Below are 17,557 nucleotides of genomic sequence, written 5' to 3'. Positions count from 1 at the left end.
GAAGAGCTTTCTGGTAGTGTGGCAGGTTGTGTGTCAGTACTGAATGAGATACGAGCTATTTTGTTGAGTGGCTATTTTCTCTATGCATTTGTGTTTTTTAATGTTACTGTCTTTGTGCTGGGCTATGTGATGCACCATGCTGGTATTCATGTTATCTGTTCTCATTTAGAGAAGAAGATTTCACAAGGAGTATGTACCCATCTCTGAATGGTAGCAGTAATGCTCAACCACGCCAGCATCCTGATCAGAAAAAAGTAAACCTCATATGCGATGTGATGAGAGTTGCCATGGAACATATTGACCCACAAAAGTGAGCGTTTTCTTATTGTAGGTGAAGGAACCATTAGAGACATTTCTAGTAAGTCATTTGCAGAAAGCAAAGCTGTCCTTAACATCAGTTATCTTGCTTCAGATCCTCTGAGGTGAGCCTGTGTTCCACAAAACTTATATAGCCATACCTTCTATCTGCTGAGGATGCTGTCCTGAAAACCACAACATCTAATAATTCCACAGATGGCAAAAAACTTTTTACAACAAGAATTGAAGTAATAGATGCAGGATGCTTATAAGGGTTTAAGAAAATACACTCAACTGAGGACAGTCTGTGTGGCACAGGGGACAGAGAGACGTGAGCAAGATTGTCATATCAGGGAGATGGTGGCTTTTTGGAGCAGCTTGCCTTTCAAAAGGATCTCAGCAGTTCCATTTGAGACTGAATTACTTTTGTGAATCTGCAACTGCATATTTCTGAATTATTACCTTTTTGGTAACCATCCTCCTTGGATGGATCAGCACCAGACAAGGGTAAAGAGCGCAAAAATAAGACAATAACAATGGTTAATAAAGCAGTGTTAAACCATTGGCAGCTTATGTATGAAACAGTAGATAGAGGAACAACAGGCTGAACCCTGAAAATTTAGAAATTCAGAACATTTAGAAAATTTCAGTAAACGGTTTTGGAAAACAAAGCATCCCCTTTCCTGGGAAAGCTACTCTGAAATAGAACGTGTAAAATGTATGAAAGTGGGAATAGGCTCCTAGAAGGTTTTCCTTATATGAAAAAGACCATATTCATGCCAAATTTCATTTGGAAAACAGTGTCCCGCTGTCTAGGCTTTCAGAGAGAGGTGTTCTCTCCCCATTATGCTGGCTGGCATGGTAAGGAAGCTCATTCTACTCAAAACATACCTCCAGTCTTGTGACATGTTTGGGGAGACATACTGAGTAGAAAAACATTTGTTATATTCTGTTTTCTTCCCATTTTTCCTATCTTCTGTTAAAAAGATTGAAATACCTGAATAGTTTTGGGTTTTTTTAACTAAAATGTAAACTAGAACTTGCACACTGTGCTAAAATAGGAATAACCAGTGTTTCTGCCTTCTTGCTTTTTTCATTTACTGCTTCTGTTTTCTTCAGATATTGCCTATCGATTCTGACAGCACATGTAAAGAAAAGCCCTCCAGAACTGGAAATTGCTCTCCAGAAGGTTCATGATCTTCGAGGTACTGTATCAGGAAATCAAAAGATTTGAAAAGTGGGTGGCTTGCCAGAGCTTTCATTGTTAGCATGGTTTACCCTGAAAATGATTTTAAGGTGGCTGTTCATGGAGTCAACCAGAAAACAAATGTACTTGAAACTCACTGTGTGTTAATGGAACAGCAGCATATCAGCTAGGATATGCTGCAGTACATGCCCTCAGCTTTTCCTTTTATCTACGTATGTCAGCAGATAGCCCAGAGTTGGAGCTGTTTTCTCTTTGCAGTCAGAACTCTGGTTCTCCCAGCATGGAATAGGAGGTTCCCATTTGGGTCCTGCTATCTCAAGCTGGAAAACTTTGCTTTTATTCTGTGCTGATACTTCTGACTTGTCACTGTTGCACACTTAGAAGTCACTATGCCTGGGCTGGTCGTTGAAGTTGCCCAGGAAAGGCAAAGTAACCCCTCCTGAAAGTCAGAACAAGCCATTAGTTTGATAGTCCCTATCTAGTGTCAAGGATGTTTGATAATGCATCCCTCCCTCAGAGTGGGGTTCCACTGCTGTGGGAATTGGTGTAACTGATCATATGCTTCTTTATCTTGTTACAGAAAGCATTACTCCAGATGCCAAAGCAGTGAGTGCAGAAGAAGCACTGAAGTACTTGCTTTTCCTTGTGGATGTCAATGAACTGTATGATTATTCCTTGGGGACATATGACTTTGATTTAGTCATCATGGTGGCAGAAAAGTCTCAAAAGGTCCTGGCTTGTAGTTCCTGCCAAGGAGCTATTTTTGTGCTTTCCCAAAAGTTCTTCATGGTCTGCAGATCAGCCCATCTGTTTTGTGAGTCATAGCACTCTACCCAGGCAGGATTCAGTTCCTTGGAGGTTTTGTCTGCTTGGGATGATGCTGGGAAGGTGGCATGTCTCTGAATCCCTTAGTACTTCTTGAGCACAGCTTTGGAAATTTGCGTGTGCTCAGGGTGAAATAGGGTTCTCTAGAGCATCACAGCTAAGTAACTCTGGGGAAGGGAGGGACTGTGGTCTGAAGTGTTGTGACTGCATGCCTTACATTCCCAGTTCTGTACTCTTTTGATTCTTGCTTATTTGGTGGTGGCAATGACAGTAGTATGTAACTTCCAGCAGGTTTAATTTGAAATCTCTGAATGGAAATGCCCATCAGGATTTTTCGGAGTTTCTTTCTGGTATAGTAGAGCCTGCTGCCCATCAGTTAAAACACCCTATATGGTCTTTGGTGTGGGGGAAATTGATCAGCTTTTCAGCTCCAAATTTATACATGATAATAGCTGATAAAAAAACAATATTTGATACGATATATAGCCTTGAATTTTAAATTTCACCAGCCTTTAGATACTGCTGAAGTCCAAGTCCATGTGGGAGCCTGGTAATTTAAGTTAGTCATTCCTGGCAAGAGTACATATACAGAACTGATTCTTTAAGACGGCTTATATTTAAATTTTAAAAAAAGCCTTTTTTGTGTATTTCATACAATATGGGACTATCTGATGGTTAAGATGGAGGCAAGATAAGGATCTTACCAGATTAGCTCAACTGCAGTTTTTTTTATTCTTCGCAGGACCCAAAAGAATACTTGCCCTTCTTAAATACTCTCCGGAAAATGGAAACCAATTATCAGCGATATACAATAGACAAACACTTGAAGAGATACACAAAAGCTCTTGGGCACCTCAGCAAATGTGGTACGTGTCCTGCACATGCAGAGTGTCTAAGGAGAAATTCTGCAGTGGAACATTTCCCTTTGGAGAGCCTTTGGGGGGAAATAGCTGAAGAAAGAGATGGATTGTATGAAGTCATTGTCCCTCCTTGTAGTGCATGGTTAACTTATTTTTGCTACATGTTTTTTGTAGTGTAGCTTGGCACAGGGAGAAAGGAGTGAGAATGTTTACTGCTCTGTGATCATGAAGGATAAGTCTTGTTTTGTTCCTGTTGTAGGTGACTTGTCCCCAGTTAACAGTTGGCAAAAGTGGAGCAAACCTCAAGGAAGTGAACACCTTGATTTTACAGTAGCAGAATAGGTGCTTTTGTGCTCTTCCACCCAAGCACCTCTAGTTCCTTCTTAATGCAATGAACCCAGACTAGCTGGGAGCCATAAGAGGCATGTGCTTTCTCTTTTATTGCTACGAATAATAAATTATTTCTGCAGGTCCTGAACACTTCTCTGAATTTCTGAACTTGGTGAAGGATCAGAACCAGTATTGTGAAGCCTTGAAGCTGTACCCCTCCAGCACTCAGGAGTATAAGGTGTGTAAGCACATGACACTGCAGCATGCAGGCTTTTTATTCTCTCACACACGTGTTTGCACATTGTCAGACCTTGAGTGACAGCAGGAATGAGACAGAAGCTGCTTGCATTCAAGTTCTGCAGGTCATTGCTATTCCTGTTGACTGAGGCCCTCCTCTGAGATATTAGCTGGAATGACTCAGCACTGACCCTGCAAGGTCTGGTCATCAAAGGAGTGGCTGTTATGTCTTTGATCCCATGACCAGGAGAGCACCTGGGAGTCTGGTTTCTGCTGCACTATCTTGTGGTATGCTGGACGACTCCTGTTACCACACAAAGACTTGTCTTCCTGTCTTGTCCTTTGTGATACCAGCTTTCTCTCTGGCACTTGCAGGTTGTGTGGGGACGCTTCGTTATCCTTAAACTGTTCTGAACAGTGCTAGAGAACTTGGGGCACTTGTAGCTGTGCTGTTTCCTAGCATAGTGTCCCATGTTCTGTTCAGTATTACCGAAGAACTTTAGCTTGCCCAAGGCTGAGGTGAAATGTAAATGAATGCATTTAATATAATTTATGTATTGTAAATACACAACACACAAGCCTTTGTAAAAGAATTAGATGAGTAAGAAAGAGGTGAAATACAGTCTGTTTGGAACACGGTGGAAGCAGAAAGGACCCTTTCCTCACAAGGGTGGTCTGTTCATGGCTCCGTCTCATTGGGAGTCTGTCTTTATTTCTTCAGTATTCTTCCAGTCAAATCTACCCACCCTTTCTTGATGGAGATTGTGAGCTTTGAATAGCATAGTGAAGCTCAGGGTACTGATACACAGCAGTCTGTGCCTGTGGAGTTGCAGGCTTGCGTCCTCCCTTGTGCCAGTGTTTGACTCCTGGAGTAACCCGGTTCAGTGAGACATTGTAACAAAACCATTTATGTGAGTGGGGAAGAAGGGGGTGATTTCCTGCAGCATGTAGTTACCCAGCCTTTGGCTTGGAGAGTTAGGTACCTCCCCATGTCTCTTGCTTTAGCTCTGTGAGCTGTCTCCAGGTGCTAATCATCAGCCCTTGGCTTGATATAAAGTTCAAAATGGAGTAGGAACATTGTGCCTGGAGGTTCTTTGTGGGAGGGGAAAATAGGCTTTTGCTGATGGGCATTTAATTTTTACTAATGGATGTCTGCTACTGACTCTACAGCCGATTTCTTATTTCTCTTTTGTCCCTTTCTTGCAGGATATCAGCGATGCATATGGGGAGTACTTGATTCAGAAGCAGCTATATGAACAGGCTGCATTGATATTTGCTCGTGCTGGCATCTTGGCAAAAGCGCTTGATGCTTTTCAGAACAGTGGCAGCTGGCAGCAAGCCCTGTGTATGGCATCACAGCTTGGTTACACAAAGGACAAGCTGTCCAGCCTGGCACGGAGCATGGCAGGTAGGCCTTGAGGAGATGGAAGTGTGCAGAGGAAAACTGGCTGCTGTTATTTTTGGTTCATTTTGATTTTTCCTAAAATTTAGTGAAAACCTCAGTCTTCAGCATTGTTTTTCTTAAAGGCAGAACGAAGATCCCATGTTTCCAAGGGTTTGGATGATTGCACATCACCTTTATTTCTCAAAGGAAGCAAAAGGTGTTGGAGCTGAGCTGGTAGGCACTCAGGAGTTGCCAAGCTAGCTGTGGCCTTGGCTGCCCCATGCTGACTGCTTGTTGCACTTTTTCCCTTGCAGCTGGTTGCTGAACTGCTATTACAAATTGCCTCCCTGGTTAACCTCAGGGAATGGAGATTCCTTGAAGTGTCTGACATGACTGAGCCCTCTAGACTCATTGACATAAGTGCTGTGCCTAATCACAGACGTTAGAGGCTGTTGGATAATTCAGAACTGCATCTTCATGTTTTCTCCTTAAAGTCTGCTAGCAGCTAGGACCAAACGGTATATGTAAAGCTATGTGCCATCATACTGCAGAAGAAAAAGGTAGCTGGTCTCAGAATTTGTGCTTACTAGGTCATCGTAGACTGCATACATCAGATGTATTGTGGACCTGGCATATATTTTAGCAAGAGAAATGGAGCATCATACTGACTTATCCCTTACTCAAGAGGCAGAGTTTATGAAGGGCCCATTTATGCAGAGGGAATGTGGCTCCTGGGAATATCCTTCCAGAGTTGGATATTCCAGTATTTTCTTTTTCTGTCATCTAATATGGTTTGAATCATTCATGTCTTGATTTTAACACTTTTTCTGGTGCCCCTCTTAAATCACAGCTGTACTTTAGCAAGATGAGCCAGACACAGGCTGTCATGGATGAGATTGCTTTGCTTGGGTGATTTTAAAAATTTTTTTCTTTTTTGCTGCCAAAGCTGATTCTGACTTGTGGGATTCAGGGCTTCTAGTCCCCTAAAAGTTTGATGACTGCTGTCCATACCACAGAGAGCAGGCAGCAAAGTGCTCCCTGCAGGCAGCAACACTGCAATACACTGAAGCTTTCAAGAGAGGTTTCCGTTTTACATCTTAGCCCCCTCCCCTTAAAAGACTGTTCACTATTTCTGTCTTAGACGGGGGGTGGGGGGAACTTTCTGCAGCTGGCCTTGAAGGACAGGCACCAGCAATTTCACAAGCAACTGGCTGATGATGTTGCGAGTTAGTGAACTCTTGGCATTAGCCCTTCTTTTTACTGGGTGGATTGAGTAAGAGTGTGGCAGGTAGAAAGTGCCTCAGTGATGGGGATTTTCTTCTACTTTGTCGTTTTGTGGGACAAAATTCAGTTGCTTCTGAAAAGCTGAACTCCACCTTCTCTTGTAGGAAAACTAGTTGAACAGAGAAAGCATGCAGAGGCAGCCATACTCCTGGAGCAGTACGCTCAGGTAATGTAATTACCCTTCTGTCTGTGTCCCCGTACTGTCCTCTGTCAGAAAGATATGCCATCTGTGTTTTCTCTCTTCTCCTGGGCCACGTGTGACTCTATGCATGTTGATAGCAAAACAGTCCTTGCCATGGGCTCTCCTGGGGTGGGCAGAGGAAGCCCAGGTGATGCAGTGAGCAGAGTGGGGATGAAAGCTTTGTCTCTGAGTTCTTCCACTCATGAAGCTGCCTCTGCTTTGGTTTGAAGAGCTTTCATCTTGGAGAGCTGAAGCATGAGGGCTGGAGTAAGGAAGACAGAGTTCCAGAGGGATTTCCCCTCAGCATGGGAGACATAACCATAGTTGGGGGAGGGGGTTTATGTCAACCCTTCAAAGTACCTGGCACAGTAGTGTTTTCCTCTCCTGACTGTGATACTGCTGCATAGAACTGTGCATCTGAATAGGTGCGACCTGAATGTGAATTACTAGCATCAGTAGCAGTACATGGTTGCTCTTTCCTTCTAGGACTGTGAAGAGGCTGTTCTCCTGCTCTTAGAAGGGGCTGTCTGGGAAGAGGCTTTAAGACTGGTAAGACATTTCAGAGCACAAGAACCAGAGTGGAAATATTTCTTTAGAGTGCAAGAACAGAGGGATGGGATCTGTGTTAGATCCTTAAATAATACCTTGTTTCCTTTCCCTGATCCAGATTCACAAGTATGGTAGACTGGATATCTTGGAGACCAACTTCAAACCTGCTATTCTGGAAGGTGAATCTGTGCAATTATCTGAGGATTCTCTGTGCTAGAGGGGCTGAAGACAGTCTTTACTGGGTCTGTGGGAAGTCAACAGCACCCCAGTACTGGAAGCTGAATGGAAGGGTGCTTTGTTTCTGCCAAACTAATGCGGCCCAGTTAGCTGCATTTTGCTCTACTCAATGCAGCTTGAAGCCCTGCAGTGTCACAGGCTCTTTTTAGCTTAGTCAAGCTCTTTTATTGCTTCTCCAGACCTCACAGTCAGAAACTGTGTCCATAAACAAGCAGGACAGTCCTGGTTCCAGAGCCCATGCGGCAGCAGACCTATGGACTAAGAAAATGGCTGACTGTCCTGTAAGCTTTTATGAGCAGTTTTTGAAAAATATTATTTGATAGCTGTATTCTCCCTTCCATTCAGGAAGGATGGTTGGTTACTGTTGGTTGTTTTTCCTTTTCATGCTATAAGCAGTAGTTGAGGGATTTTTTTTTTTCTTTAATTCGAACCTAATGAATGTGAAGAGATTTGGCCACAGAGCTTTCTGCTTTTCCTGTATTAGAAACAGATTCTTGTTCTAGAAAATGCTTGTCTGGCAAGTTAATTCGCTCTGCATCCAGGTGCATCTTGTTTGATGGGCTCCTGTATTACAAGCTTTGAATTTCCTTCCACTGGAGTCCTTTTGTGTGCTTTGCACCTGCCTTCTGAGCTTCTTGAAGGACTGTGCTCCTTCAGACTTCTTGTGCAAAAAATGCTTTTCTGGTTCTCTGCACAAATGTTCATGTTCTGATTTTAATATTGAGCAGCTCAGAAGAGTCAGCTGATCTTCTTAGATTCTCAGAGGACAGCGTTTCTTCGCCATAAGAGTCGCCTGCAAGTGGTCCGAGAGCTGAAGGAGAAGGCTTGTGAGAGCCTGCAGGGTTGGTATTGAAATGCATATAACTTTCTTCTGTATAAGTAACTGTGATAATGTTTTTTTCCGTGGTTTCCATTTGCCCTGGTGGAGCTGTGCTCTATTCTAGCTCTAGTGGTATCTACAACAGTAGAACAGCATTCTTCTCACCACATCCTTGCACCTCACTTGGACTGTGATTGATTGACCTTGCTCGTTCTGTAAAGACAGCTTTATTTTCAGGTGCTGCCTGTGTCACAGCTTTCATGGGATCCAAATGCACCTGAAAGCTCTTGAGAATGACACAGCATTGTCTCCACAGTGCCAGCTTGGCTGGGTCAGACAGTGCTTTAGCATGTCCTTTGTGCTGAGTACCTACTAGGCATATTCACCTGCCAGCTCACACAGGCTCAGCGAAGTTTTCTGAAAGCAGAATGCTTTGTCGTGGTCCAGATTTGCTGCATTGGGATTGTCGTCCCTCTGATTGTGCTGATTAATATCGCAATCCCCACCAGGGCAGAGGAGCAGTGTTCTTCTCACAATTGCTGTTTCTTCTCCTCTGCTGGCTGAGTGGGATTTAGAGCCGTAAGGCTCCGAAACACCAGCAGGTAGAATGAATCTGCCCCAGCTGCTTCTCCAGCAAGCTACAGTGATTACCCAGAGAAAGCTTGGAATAACTGTGACCTTTTTCCATACTGTGACGGTTGTTAACATGTTTTACAGATTATGAAATGCCAAATTGCCCAGAATTGGATCTTTTCTCTGAAACCAGTAGTGTTGTGACAGCCAGCGACATGAACAGCAAATATTCACACAGCAATTCAAGAATATCAGCGTAGGTATCTGCCTCCAGATTAGGTAGTGGCTGCCCTGGCATCAGCATTTGGGAGGGCAGCTTCCTCATGCTTGGCATGCTCCTCCTCGCGGCTGTGCGTGCCTTGAAGCTGCATTAATTACAGGCATTCTGTGGTTATTTTAGCTCTTATTGGGAGGGAGAGAGCAGAAAATGCCAGAAGCCACTAATGCAACAGGAACTGACTGCCCAGCAGAGGAGCTGTGAACACAGACTCAGGCAGGAGCTGGCTCTGTGGGTGTCAAGCATGTTGCCAGAATAGTTGGCTGTAGGAGGCTTGACACAGTATGTGGACAGAGCTCCTCAAACATTAACAGCTTGTTCGCCTGGCTTGTGCTCTTTGTCCTAGGTTTTGCACTTGATGGGTGGGGGTTGCTACTAAATCTCATACCGATGTCTTCCCACAGTGGGCATCTGTGTTGCTTTTGAGTGCTCTTAAGGATGTGAGCTGCTGTGGGGTGGGGTGTATTAGAGGCCAGTGTAGTCTGTGGGTCCGCCTCTGAATTCCCTAGCTGAAATGTGGAAAAATACAGTTGTGGGAAAAGTGTGGCACTTTCTGTGGCCCAGATGATAAGAGGAAGAGAATGCAACCTTAGTATTCAGCATACCTGTGTCAGTGTGCTGATCATTTGGGGACAAATTACAAACTGCATAAACAGCTAGTGCTGGCCTGTGATTGGAGGTTGCTTTCCTGTGATAATAGGTAGAAAGTGAGTTGTATTAGCGCACAAATTGTGGAGATAACTGGAATGAAAATGTGCACAGGCAAGCACAGACTCTGGCACCAAATTGTTTTAAGTGGAGGTCAGCTTCTATGTAGTGAGTGCTGCCAAGCAATTTACCCTACTTTGTGGTTAGAGCAATGCTTTAACCTTGCTGGAACACAGAGCAGTCCTTTTTGTAGTAGAGAAACAGCACAGCTACTGACTTGTCGTTCAGACCACAAAAGATATTGATCGAGTCATGTTTAAAACATTTACACAAAGATACATAAGCTTACATGCAGTTCCCTCTCACTGGAGAGAGTAAGGACTCAAGTAACAAGTTTCATGCACACTGCTGATGTTCCTTCAGGCTTACCCTGTTACAGGTAATCCTGTTGTGCACACTATAATTAAGCATCCTCCCTTTCAGCCGATCCTCAAAGAACCGGCGCAAGGCTGAGCGCAAGAGATACAGCTTGAAGGAGGGGAGTCCTTTTGAAGATATTGCCCTTCTGGAAGTCCTGGGAGAAAATGTTCGTGCTGTTGAGACTGTGAAGGGTAGGACGCTTGATGATATTAATCCACTCCACAGCTTGTGAGGACAGCTGAGGCAGTGTGCCCCCTCTTGTTCTTAATGACTATGCAGGGAGAGAGGCTGCCAGGTCCATAAGACCATCTGTGTTGGGCCTCACTGTCTGTCTTTGTGCCTGGAAGAACACGTAGTAGTGTTAGCTCTCACATTTGAAGTTTGGGAGCAGAGAAGTGAGGCCTTGCCAGTGCCATGACACATTTGCCTCACATTTGCACTTGGGCACTGTAGGGGCTGGGTAGGGACAGAACCAGTTCTAATTTGCTGTTCCCCTTCCTGTGCCCTGATACCAGAGAAATACATCTGTTTATTTAGCATACCTGTGTTAATTACTGTTGTTCGTGCTTCTGTTCCTTCTGCAGGAGACATGCACATCCTTCTGAAACAGCTTGTGCTGTTTGGTTATGATGAGCAAGCTGGGGCACTGCAGCAAGTCCTGGAAGAGGTTTTGCAGTTGATGGAGACCTCGATCCCAGAAATTTGGACTCCAGACCTGCAGCAGAGCTCTGTCAACCTGGTCTGTGCTCATCCGCAATATCCATCATGCCTGCTATATGATACCAAGTATTTAGGAGTATTTTGCATTCTGCACCAGAGAGTCCAGAATCATTTCCTGGCTTTCCAGATCTGCTTTTTTATTCTGTAGAGATCAAATAGATATTCTGTGCAGTGCCTGCCACGCCAGTACACTCTAGATGTGTACAAAAGGTATAGCCTGCTGCATCCCTTGCACTGAATGCCACGGTGGACATGTTGACGTCTCATAAGGCTTGTGTTACCTTGTCCTAGTCACTTCTTTTCATAAGCTCTATCTTAAGCAATTTATAGAACATAGGAACGCTGTTTTCTTCTTTAGGCCTGATGGTTGAAGTGTTTAGCATAGCTTTTATGTACCGGAGTAGTGGTTGTCCGGCCTGGTGATATGAAGTGAAATGCTACCAGACTGGTCAATTTAGTCTGAACCGGTATATCATAAGGAGTATGTTGCAGAAAGAAGGTAATGTCAGGCTTCTAAGCTTCAGCTTAATGCAGAATAAGGAGTCTTTATTTCTAATAAGTGGCTTCTGAGCATTCATGGTGAACACTAGATATTCCTCAGTATCTTCTCCCTAACTACTGATTAGCAAAACTCTAAAGAGAGCTTAAAACCATTCTATGTGACAGGGAGCTGAGACTCTCAAATGAACTTTAAATATTGCTGGCACTGTAATGAAAGTAGCCATGCCAAGTCATGACACTTACAGGGCTGCAAAGAAGTAGGTGCTGGGGTGAGGGTTCTGTGTCCTGAGAAGCTGTCCAAAGGCAGTTCTCTCTCTCTGCCTCTGTGTTAACTTTTCTGAGACTTTACTGGGCTTTGATCATGTGTTCCTGGTCACTTTGTAGTGTGAGATCTGCAGGCAGCTGCTTCTGCTTTTGGAGACTAACAGCAGAGTTTTCTTTGGAGGTATTCCTGCTCTTAGCCTTGCTTTGTGCAGGTTGGAACATGGGTATTGCTTCTTCATACAGGTCCTGGGACCCAATTCAACTGCAAACAGCATTATGGCTGCCTATCAGCAGAAGAGGATGATGACTCCTGTTGTACAAGGTTGGTTGAGTCTCTGAGTTAGGTGTGGGTGTGAAATGTTAGTGGGGTCAGTGGGCTTTGAATAACTTGACTGTCAACTACTAAGTACTACTACTACTACTAAGTAGGCTGAATAACTGCCAACAGTTACTCAGTTATTCACCTGTAGGAGTTTCTTGCTTTTCGTTATGGTGGCAAGTGAGCAGCCTTCTTAATAAGGTTTTATTTGCTCTGAAGTCTTGTGCTAGAACTACTGTCTGAATTGTGCTCCTGGATCCTTGTGTGTGTAGTATCTGTCTGTTGTGAGGGAATTGGAAGTCTGATTTCTTAGGAATTGTGTTAAATAAATCTGCTTGTAACTTACCCACTGAATCTATCTGGCTTTGGCTACCAGGCCAGGCTACAGTCTGTCGTGGTGCTTTGCCATCTTGAAGTCCTTGCAGCTAATACAAACTCATGGCTGAGAGACCTAGCAAGGACTGGTCCCATCTCCCCTCTGTATTCCCCCTTCCCCACTAGTCCTACAGTCTCTTCACCTACTAGTCCTGGAATTGCCTGGAGAAATCCTCTAATGAACCTGTAGATGTGACCTGCCTATTGCCACTTGCCAGGGCTGGCTCCAGAGAAAACCTTGTGCTTCTTGAATAAGAGGCACACTTGAAAAAGTCAGCTGGCCGTTGTCCCAGTTATTGGTGTATGAATGGAGTTCTGTTTTCTGCCATTGGTTGTTGCTGCCTCATTCTGAATGATAACACTTAATGGAGAGGGGGCTGGATTTGCCCCAGAGATTTATTTCTGTCAGAAGTTCTGCTAGGGGTGCTCTTCCATGCAGGCTGGTGATCAGTCACTGAAAGGAAATGCCATGTGTCAGAGAATTCTCAGTGTCCTTTGATGCAAAGAAAAGTAAACTAAGTAGTTGACAGCTCCTGAAGAAACCATATTGCTGTTACCCTCTGTTCTGACACTTGTCCTGTTTGTCTTTCAGATCCAGAATTACTTATTCCACCAAAACTCAATAAAAATCTACAGTGGAAACTGCATCTTCTCCAATAACTAAAAGGCAAAGAATCCCAGTGGACCCTGAACTGTTAACTTTTCATATCATTTCATTATATCTCTACAGAAACCATTGTTTCCTGGTGTTTCTGATGCACTGTTCTTAGGGCTGTGCCAGGTGAAGGGTCCCTCCATCTGATGCAGCGGTGACTGTGACCTGTATGGCAACACGCTAATGGGGGACAGACACTCCCATCCCACTGCAGAGAGGGTTTGTGAGCTTGGAGTAACAGGGTGCACAGGTCTGGATTCTGCTGGTTGTCTCCAACATCTCCCACCACTGTTCTCTCCCTTCCGGACGAAGCAACCCCACCAGTGCTGGACAGGCTATTTGCTTTGCCATCACTCCCTCCTGTAGATGCTACCTTCTTTGATGACAGGTCACATTTTAAGCTGTTCAGCCTGTTTTAGAGATCTCACCAGTAAGTCTGTACCAATAGCAAATTGCTGTAGTTGCTAAACAAGTGAGTTATGTTTTCTCTGTTGAAGCTGGATGTTGGCAGTACCATATTTTCATCAGAATCACTTTGTTACCTCAGAGTGAACCCTGCAGTACCAACAGCTATTACTGTCCTGGAAAATGTGGGGAGAGCAGGGTGGGGGGTGATGGTATCCCACACTGCTGCGTAATACTTCCCCAATTATCTGAGTTTAAAGAAGATCAGCTAATGCTGCTGTATGGCACTGACGGAGCAGCAGCTGTACCCTGATTATGCTATGTACTACTGCACTACTGAACTGTTTCAGGTGGAAACTGATGTGACCTCATACCTGAGAATCAGGTTTTACCCCAGAACACTTCTGCGGTCTGACCCCAGAAGTAACAGCAGCAGTCCTGGGAGCAGAGGAAGCAGACAAGCTTTGCAGGCAAGACTGGAAGCCCTTTCAGTGGTAGCAGCCTCCCTCTCCCTCAGTTAATTTTGGCCTGGCAGCTGCTGTGTTCAATGCAAGCTATTTCACTTAGGTGCTGTGGAAAAATGCCAGCACAAACAAGGCACTTCCTGTCTGTTGGAGGTATCCAGTGACTCAGCAATGGGCTGTGTTCTTACCACACGGCATTAGCATGCCTAGTGCTGCGGGTCATTATATTTGTGATGAGAGAGCTCCCATATGTGAGTCATTGTACTGGGGTGGCCACATGGGCTTGCATTGTATGTGCTGTGCTGGCTTGGGATTGTTGGAGCAGAATGGCAAAACAATCCTTTGTCAGTGTCACATGAAGCATTGGAGTGGTCTTATTTCCAGCTGTTCTGAGTTACGTGGCCTGTTCTGGGTGGTGTGGGGATGTTTTCAAGTCCTGTGACTGCACTGGAAAGAGATTCTCCAAGTGTAAAGCCTTGACATGGCAAAACACATGAAAGGCTGCACAGGATAAGAGTGTTTTACTGGAGCTGGATCTTCAAAATGGTAGCAGAACATAGTCCAAGACGAAATACAGAAGCCATCTTTCAGATATGGAGAAAGGGGTGATGATGGAGTCTGTGGTCTTCTCCAGGGTGTGGAGGGCTCTGGCACTGCAACTAAAATGCGACACTGACACCACTAATTCCCAACATTCCTAAGTCTGATGCCAGTAACTGCTGAGGTCTTGCGCAGCCTAATCTGTTGTCTAGAGATTCCGTCTTTAAAGAACCCAAGGTAAAAACTGTTGCCAGCTTACTGAGGATTTATGCTTGTGCCTAAACACAGCACTTCCTTTAATATATGTATATGGGTTCTTCTGCTTTTCTGTCATGCTGATGGTCAAAGCTGAAGACCCTCTGGTTTTAGACATGTTTTCCTGTTCTCCCATCACAGCAAAAATCACCTTAAATCTGCCACCTACTGGAAGACCAGTCTTCTAAACATTCATATGGTAACTTATCACTGAACTCCATTGTCTTCCCCTACACCTTTGACTAAGGAGCAGTAGAGCTGGAAGCAGTACCTGGTGTCTGCAAGCCTCTGGGGAGGATGTCCTGCCTCCTGCTTCCTACTTCTGCAGTTACTGAACCTTAGCTTCTTGAGCAAACATAGCTGTATGCAAGCCTGATTCTCTCAGTACAGTAGAAGTTTGTCACCTGTCTGCTGTCTAGCTTCATTACATTGGTTTTTTTATTTTCTATTTCAAGTGCAGGATATCACAAAAATAATACAGCTTCAGCAGAAATATCTTAATTACAGCAAGGGGTGGAAAGGAGGTGCTCTTGAATTGCTTCAGGTACTCTTTGTCAACACTTGTCTTTCTGAGGCACCCAGTATCTTCCTCAGAAGCCCTTCTTAAAAAGGCAGGAGGGACCACATTCTTCATACTCGCTCCTGTAAACCCAGAGCTCCTGGAAAGAGTGGAGTGAGGCCAGAATAGACCCACCAATCCAGACAGAAAAGTTTCTGTGAGGGGATGTAGCTGTGATGAGGTTGTCACTGGGGCACATCCTGGCTAGTTCCATCTGGAAACGGTCCGCAAAGCCCTCCATCATAGTGCTGCCCCCACACAGCAGGATATTCCCCACCATTTTTTTGCTGATGCCAGCATCACACTTCTTGAGACAGTCTAGTGTCAGCTGCAAAAGCCCTGGCTGCTCTGAGCCAAGCAAGGCTGGTCTGAAGAGCGCTTCGGCACAAAGGAATCTCTCCTTGCCTACAGTGATGAGGTGTCCATCTGGCAGCTCATAATGCATTTGTTGTTTCTGAACAGGCAAATGCAAGTCCCGTGTAAGGTCCAGAGAAGTGTAACAACACTTCTCTTTGAGATCTTGTACAATGTTTAGCTGGTGTTCTGTGAACACCTTTCCAGACTCATTTAGTAACTTCATGAGATAACATGTGATGTCCAAGCCAGCATAATCTACTCTCCCAGTGATGCTACGTAAAACATAGCCTTCATAGATGGGAACCACGTGCGAAGTGCCATGGCCACTTTCCACCACAAGAGCGGAGGTTTTTCCATAGGAGTACATGGATAAATGGGACTGGTAGGCAATGTGGACAGCAGGCATGTGAAACCCTTCAAACATCATCTCAGCGTATTGCTCCTTGTCAGTGATGGAACACAGGGGAGGCACTGACACCAGAACAGCATGGTCATCTGGCTGAATCTTCAGCTCTGTCTGGAAAATACACTCCAAAGCATCTTGGACACAGTTCCAGTCCACCACTATGCCACGTCTTACCGGGTTGATGAGTGTTAAGGGTACGGTGCTGTTCCACAGCTCTCTTCCAACAAAGGTGTCTTTTTGATTGCTCCCAGCCTGCCACACGGGCTTGCCAACTGTAGATGAAACAACACAGGAAGGACGTGGGTCCCCAGCAAAACCACACTTGATGTAACCTGTGCCAATGTCCACAACTACTGCTTTAGTTTTCTTCATGGCCTTGAGGCCACCTGTGGTTGCAGATACATGGCTGTCCCTTGTAGGGCTCAAATGGCTTGCATCCGCTGCTGCCATTCTTGCAGCCCTTTCCTGCACAGCTGTGACTTCATTCAGCGAGTGCTGGGCATGCTTCTCGGTAGCATTGCGCTGCTCCATCAGCACAAGCAGCAGAGGCGTGCCTGGAGCCCTGGTGGCAGTGGTTCTGCTGATGCAGCTGACTTATGACATCATACCTAGGCTTGCCCCTCAGAAACCAGGGCTCTGCACACACGTGTGACAGCTGTGACATGGACAGCTGCATGACATTTCTATATAGTTGGATTGCAGGTGTTTGTGCTTCACTTTGAGCTGCTCTGAGAGGGACCGAAAAATGTGACACCCACCCAGATGTGACGGACTGTGGGGCATAAACAGCACATTTAGCTGTGGGGCAGCATGGCCTTCCATTCTGGCCTGCATCTGCTGTGTGAGGAAGACCATGATTCTCCAGCATTTGCAACTGCTCTTTGTCCAAAACAGTCCCTTTTGCTAGGCATTAGCATAACTTCACCTCTGGGGCCAAGTGAAGCCCTAGATTGTGTCAAGTGCGAATCCCAGCCTGGCTGTGCTTTTGTCATTGATCCTCTTTTTTTTTTTTTTATAAGCTTTGCTTTCTAAATTAAGGCATATTACTAATGTCAGCAAACACTGCAGTGTGACTAGTGCTTGAAATTAGGCCACAGCCAACTCCTCACCCTTACTGTCCCCCATTCCACTACAGGAACATCTTTGGTCTTTTCCAGCAGCAACAGGTCACTATTTGCCCCATCAGAGCGTGTGCAATAACAAGCTGCTGCATGGGGGCATGGAAGAGGACACCCTCTCCTCTTAATGAAAGGTCTGTGTGCCCTTTCACTGAAAGCCATTTCACCCTGAGGGCATCTTACTCAACAAGTCAAGGCTGGGTTTAGCATTAAATTTAACCCTACAAACCAGTTCTGGACCCAGAAACAGATCTTCATTAATACTGCTCTGCTGCCTATCTGGGAGCTCGCATCTTGGTGACAATCAAATAACAGAGGCTTACCCAAGTCCCGATGTAGAGAAACAGGGCAGCATTAAAGCATGCAATTTCTGTACCAGCCTCAACATGTACAGCCAAGTAACCACAAACCTCAACAGTTTATTACTCTGGGGAGCAGTGAAGCCACTCATTGCATAGGTTACACATTTTTATATAAAAATGATTAAATA

The 17,557-nt window shown here is 44.9% G+C and overlaps 2 protein-coding genes across 3 annotated transcripts in view; one reads left to right on the top strand and one right to left on the bottom strand.

Moving 5' to 3' along the window:
• ELP1 (elongator acetyltransferase complex subunit 1) overlaps window positions 1–13,465 on the top strand; it is a 32,696-nt gene extending 19,231 nt beyond the window's left edge. The window contains exons 22-36 of one of the 2 annotated variants that reach the window (XM_064439152.1): window positions 170–310; window positions 1,417–1,502; window positions 2,085–2,110; window positions 3,072–3,195; window positions 3,660–3,757; window positions 4,963–5,164; window positions 6,529–6,590; window positions 7,092–7,154; window positions 7,273–7,333; window positions 8,120–8,233; window positions 8,929–9,040; window positions 10,193–10,320; window positions 10,714–10,868; window positions 11,858–11,936; window positions 12,901–13,465. In XM_064439152.1, the coding sequence (XP_064295222.1) occupies window positions 170–310; window positions 1,417–1,502; window positions 2,085–2,110; window positions 3,072–3,195; window positions 3,660–3,757; window positions 4,963–5,164; window positions 6,529–6,590; window positions 7,092–7,154; window positions 7,273–7,333; window positions 8,120–8,233; window positions 8,929–9,040; window positions 10,193–10,320; window positions 10,714–10,868; window positions 11,858–11,936; window positions 12,901–12,968 (1,519 nt within the window). In that variant the 3' untranslated portion in view covers window positions 12,969–13,465. Of the gene's footprint in view, window positions 1–169; window positions 311–1,416; window positions 1,503–2,084; window positions 2,234–3,071; window positions 3,196–3,659; window positions 3,758–4,962; window positions 5,165–6,528; window positions 6,591–7,091; window positions 7,155–7,272; window positions 7,334–8,119; window positions 8,234–8,928; window positions 9,041–10,192; window positions 10,321–10,713; window positions 10,869–11,857; window positions 11,937–12,900 lie in introns of both variants that reach the window. The other variant, XM_064439151.1, reaches the window with a different exon arrangement.
• Window positions 13,466–15,005: 1,540 nt separating this feature from the next.
• Window positions 15,006–17,213, bottom strand: LOC104044135 (actin-like protein 7A). Its single transcript, XM_009503905.2, has one exon. It carries the CDS (start codon window positions 16,478–16,480, stop codon window positions 15,218–15,220), a length of 1,263 nt encoding a protein of 420 aa, XP_009502200.2. The 5' UTR covers window positions 16,481–17,213; the 3' UTR covers window positions 15,006–15,217.
• Window positions 17,214–17,557: the final 344 nt, after the last annotated feature.

This window comes from Phalacrocorax carbo, chromosome Z, assembly GCF_963921805.1.
Source record: "Phalacrocorax carbo chromosome Z, bPhaCar2.1, whole genome shotgun sequence".
Lineage (NCBI taxonomy): Eukaryota > Metazoa > Chordata > Aves > Suliformes > Phalacrocoracidae > Phalacrocorax > Phalacrocorax carbo.
Note: the sequence above shows the minus strand (reverse complement) of the source record. Positions and strands in the feature narration are given on the sequence as shown.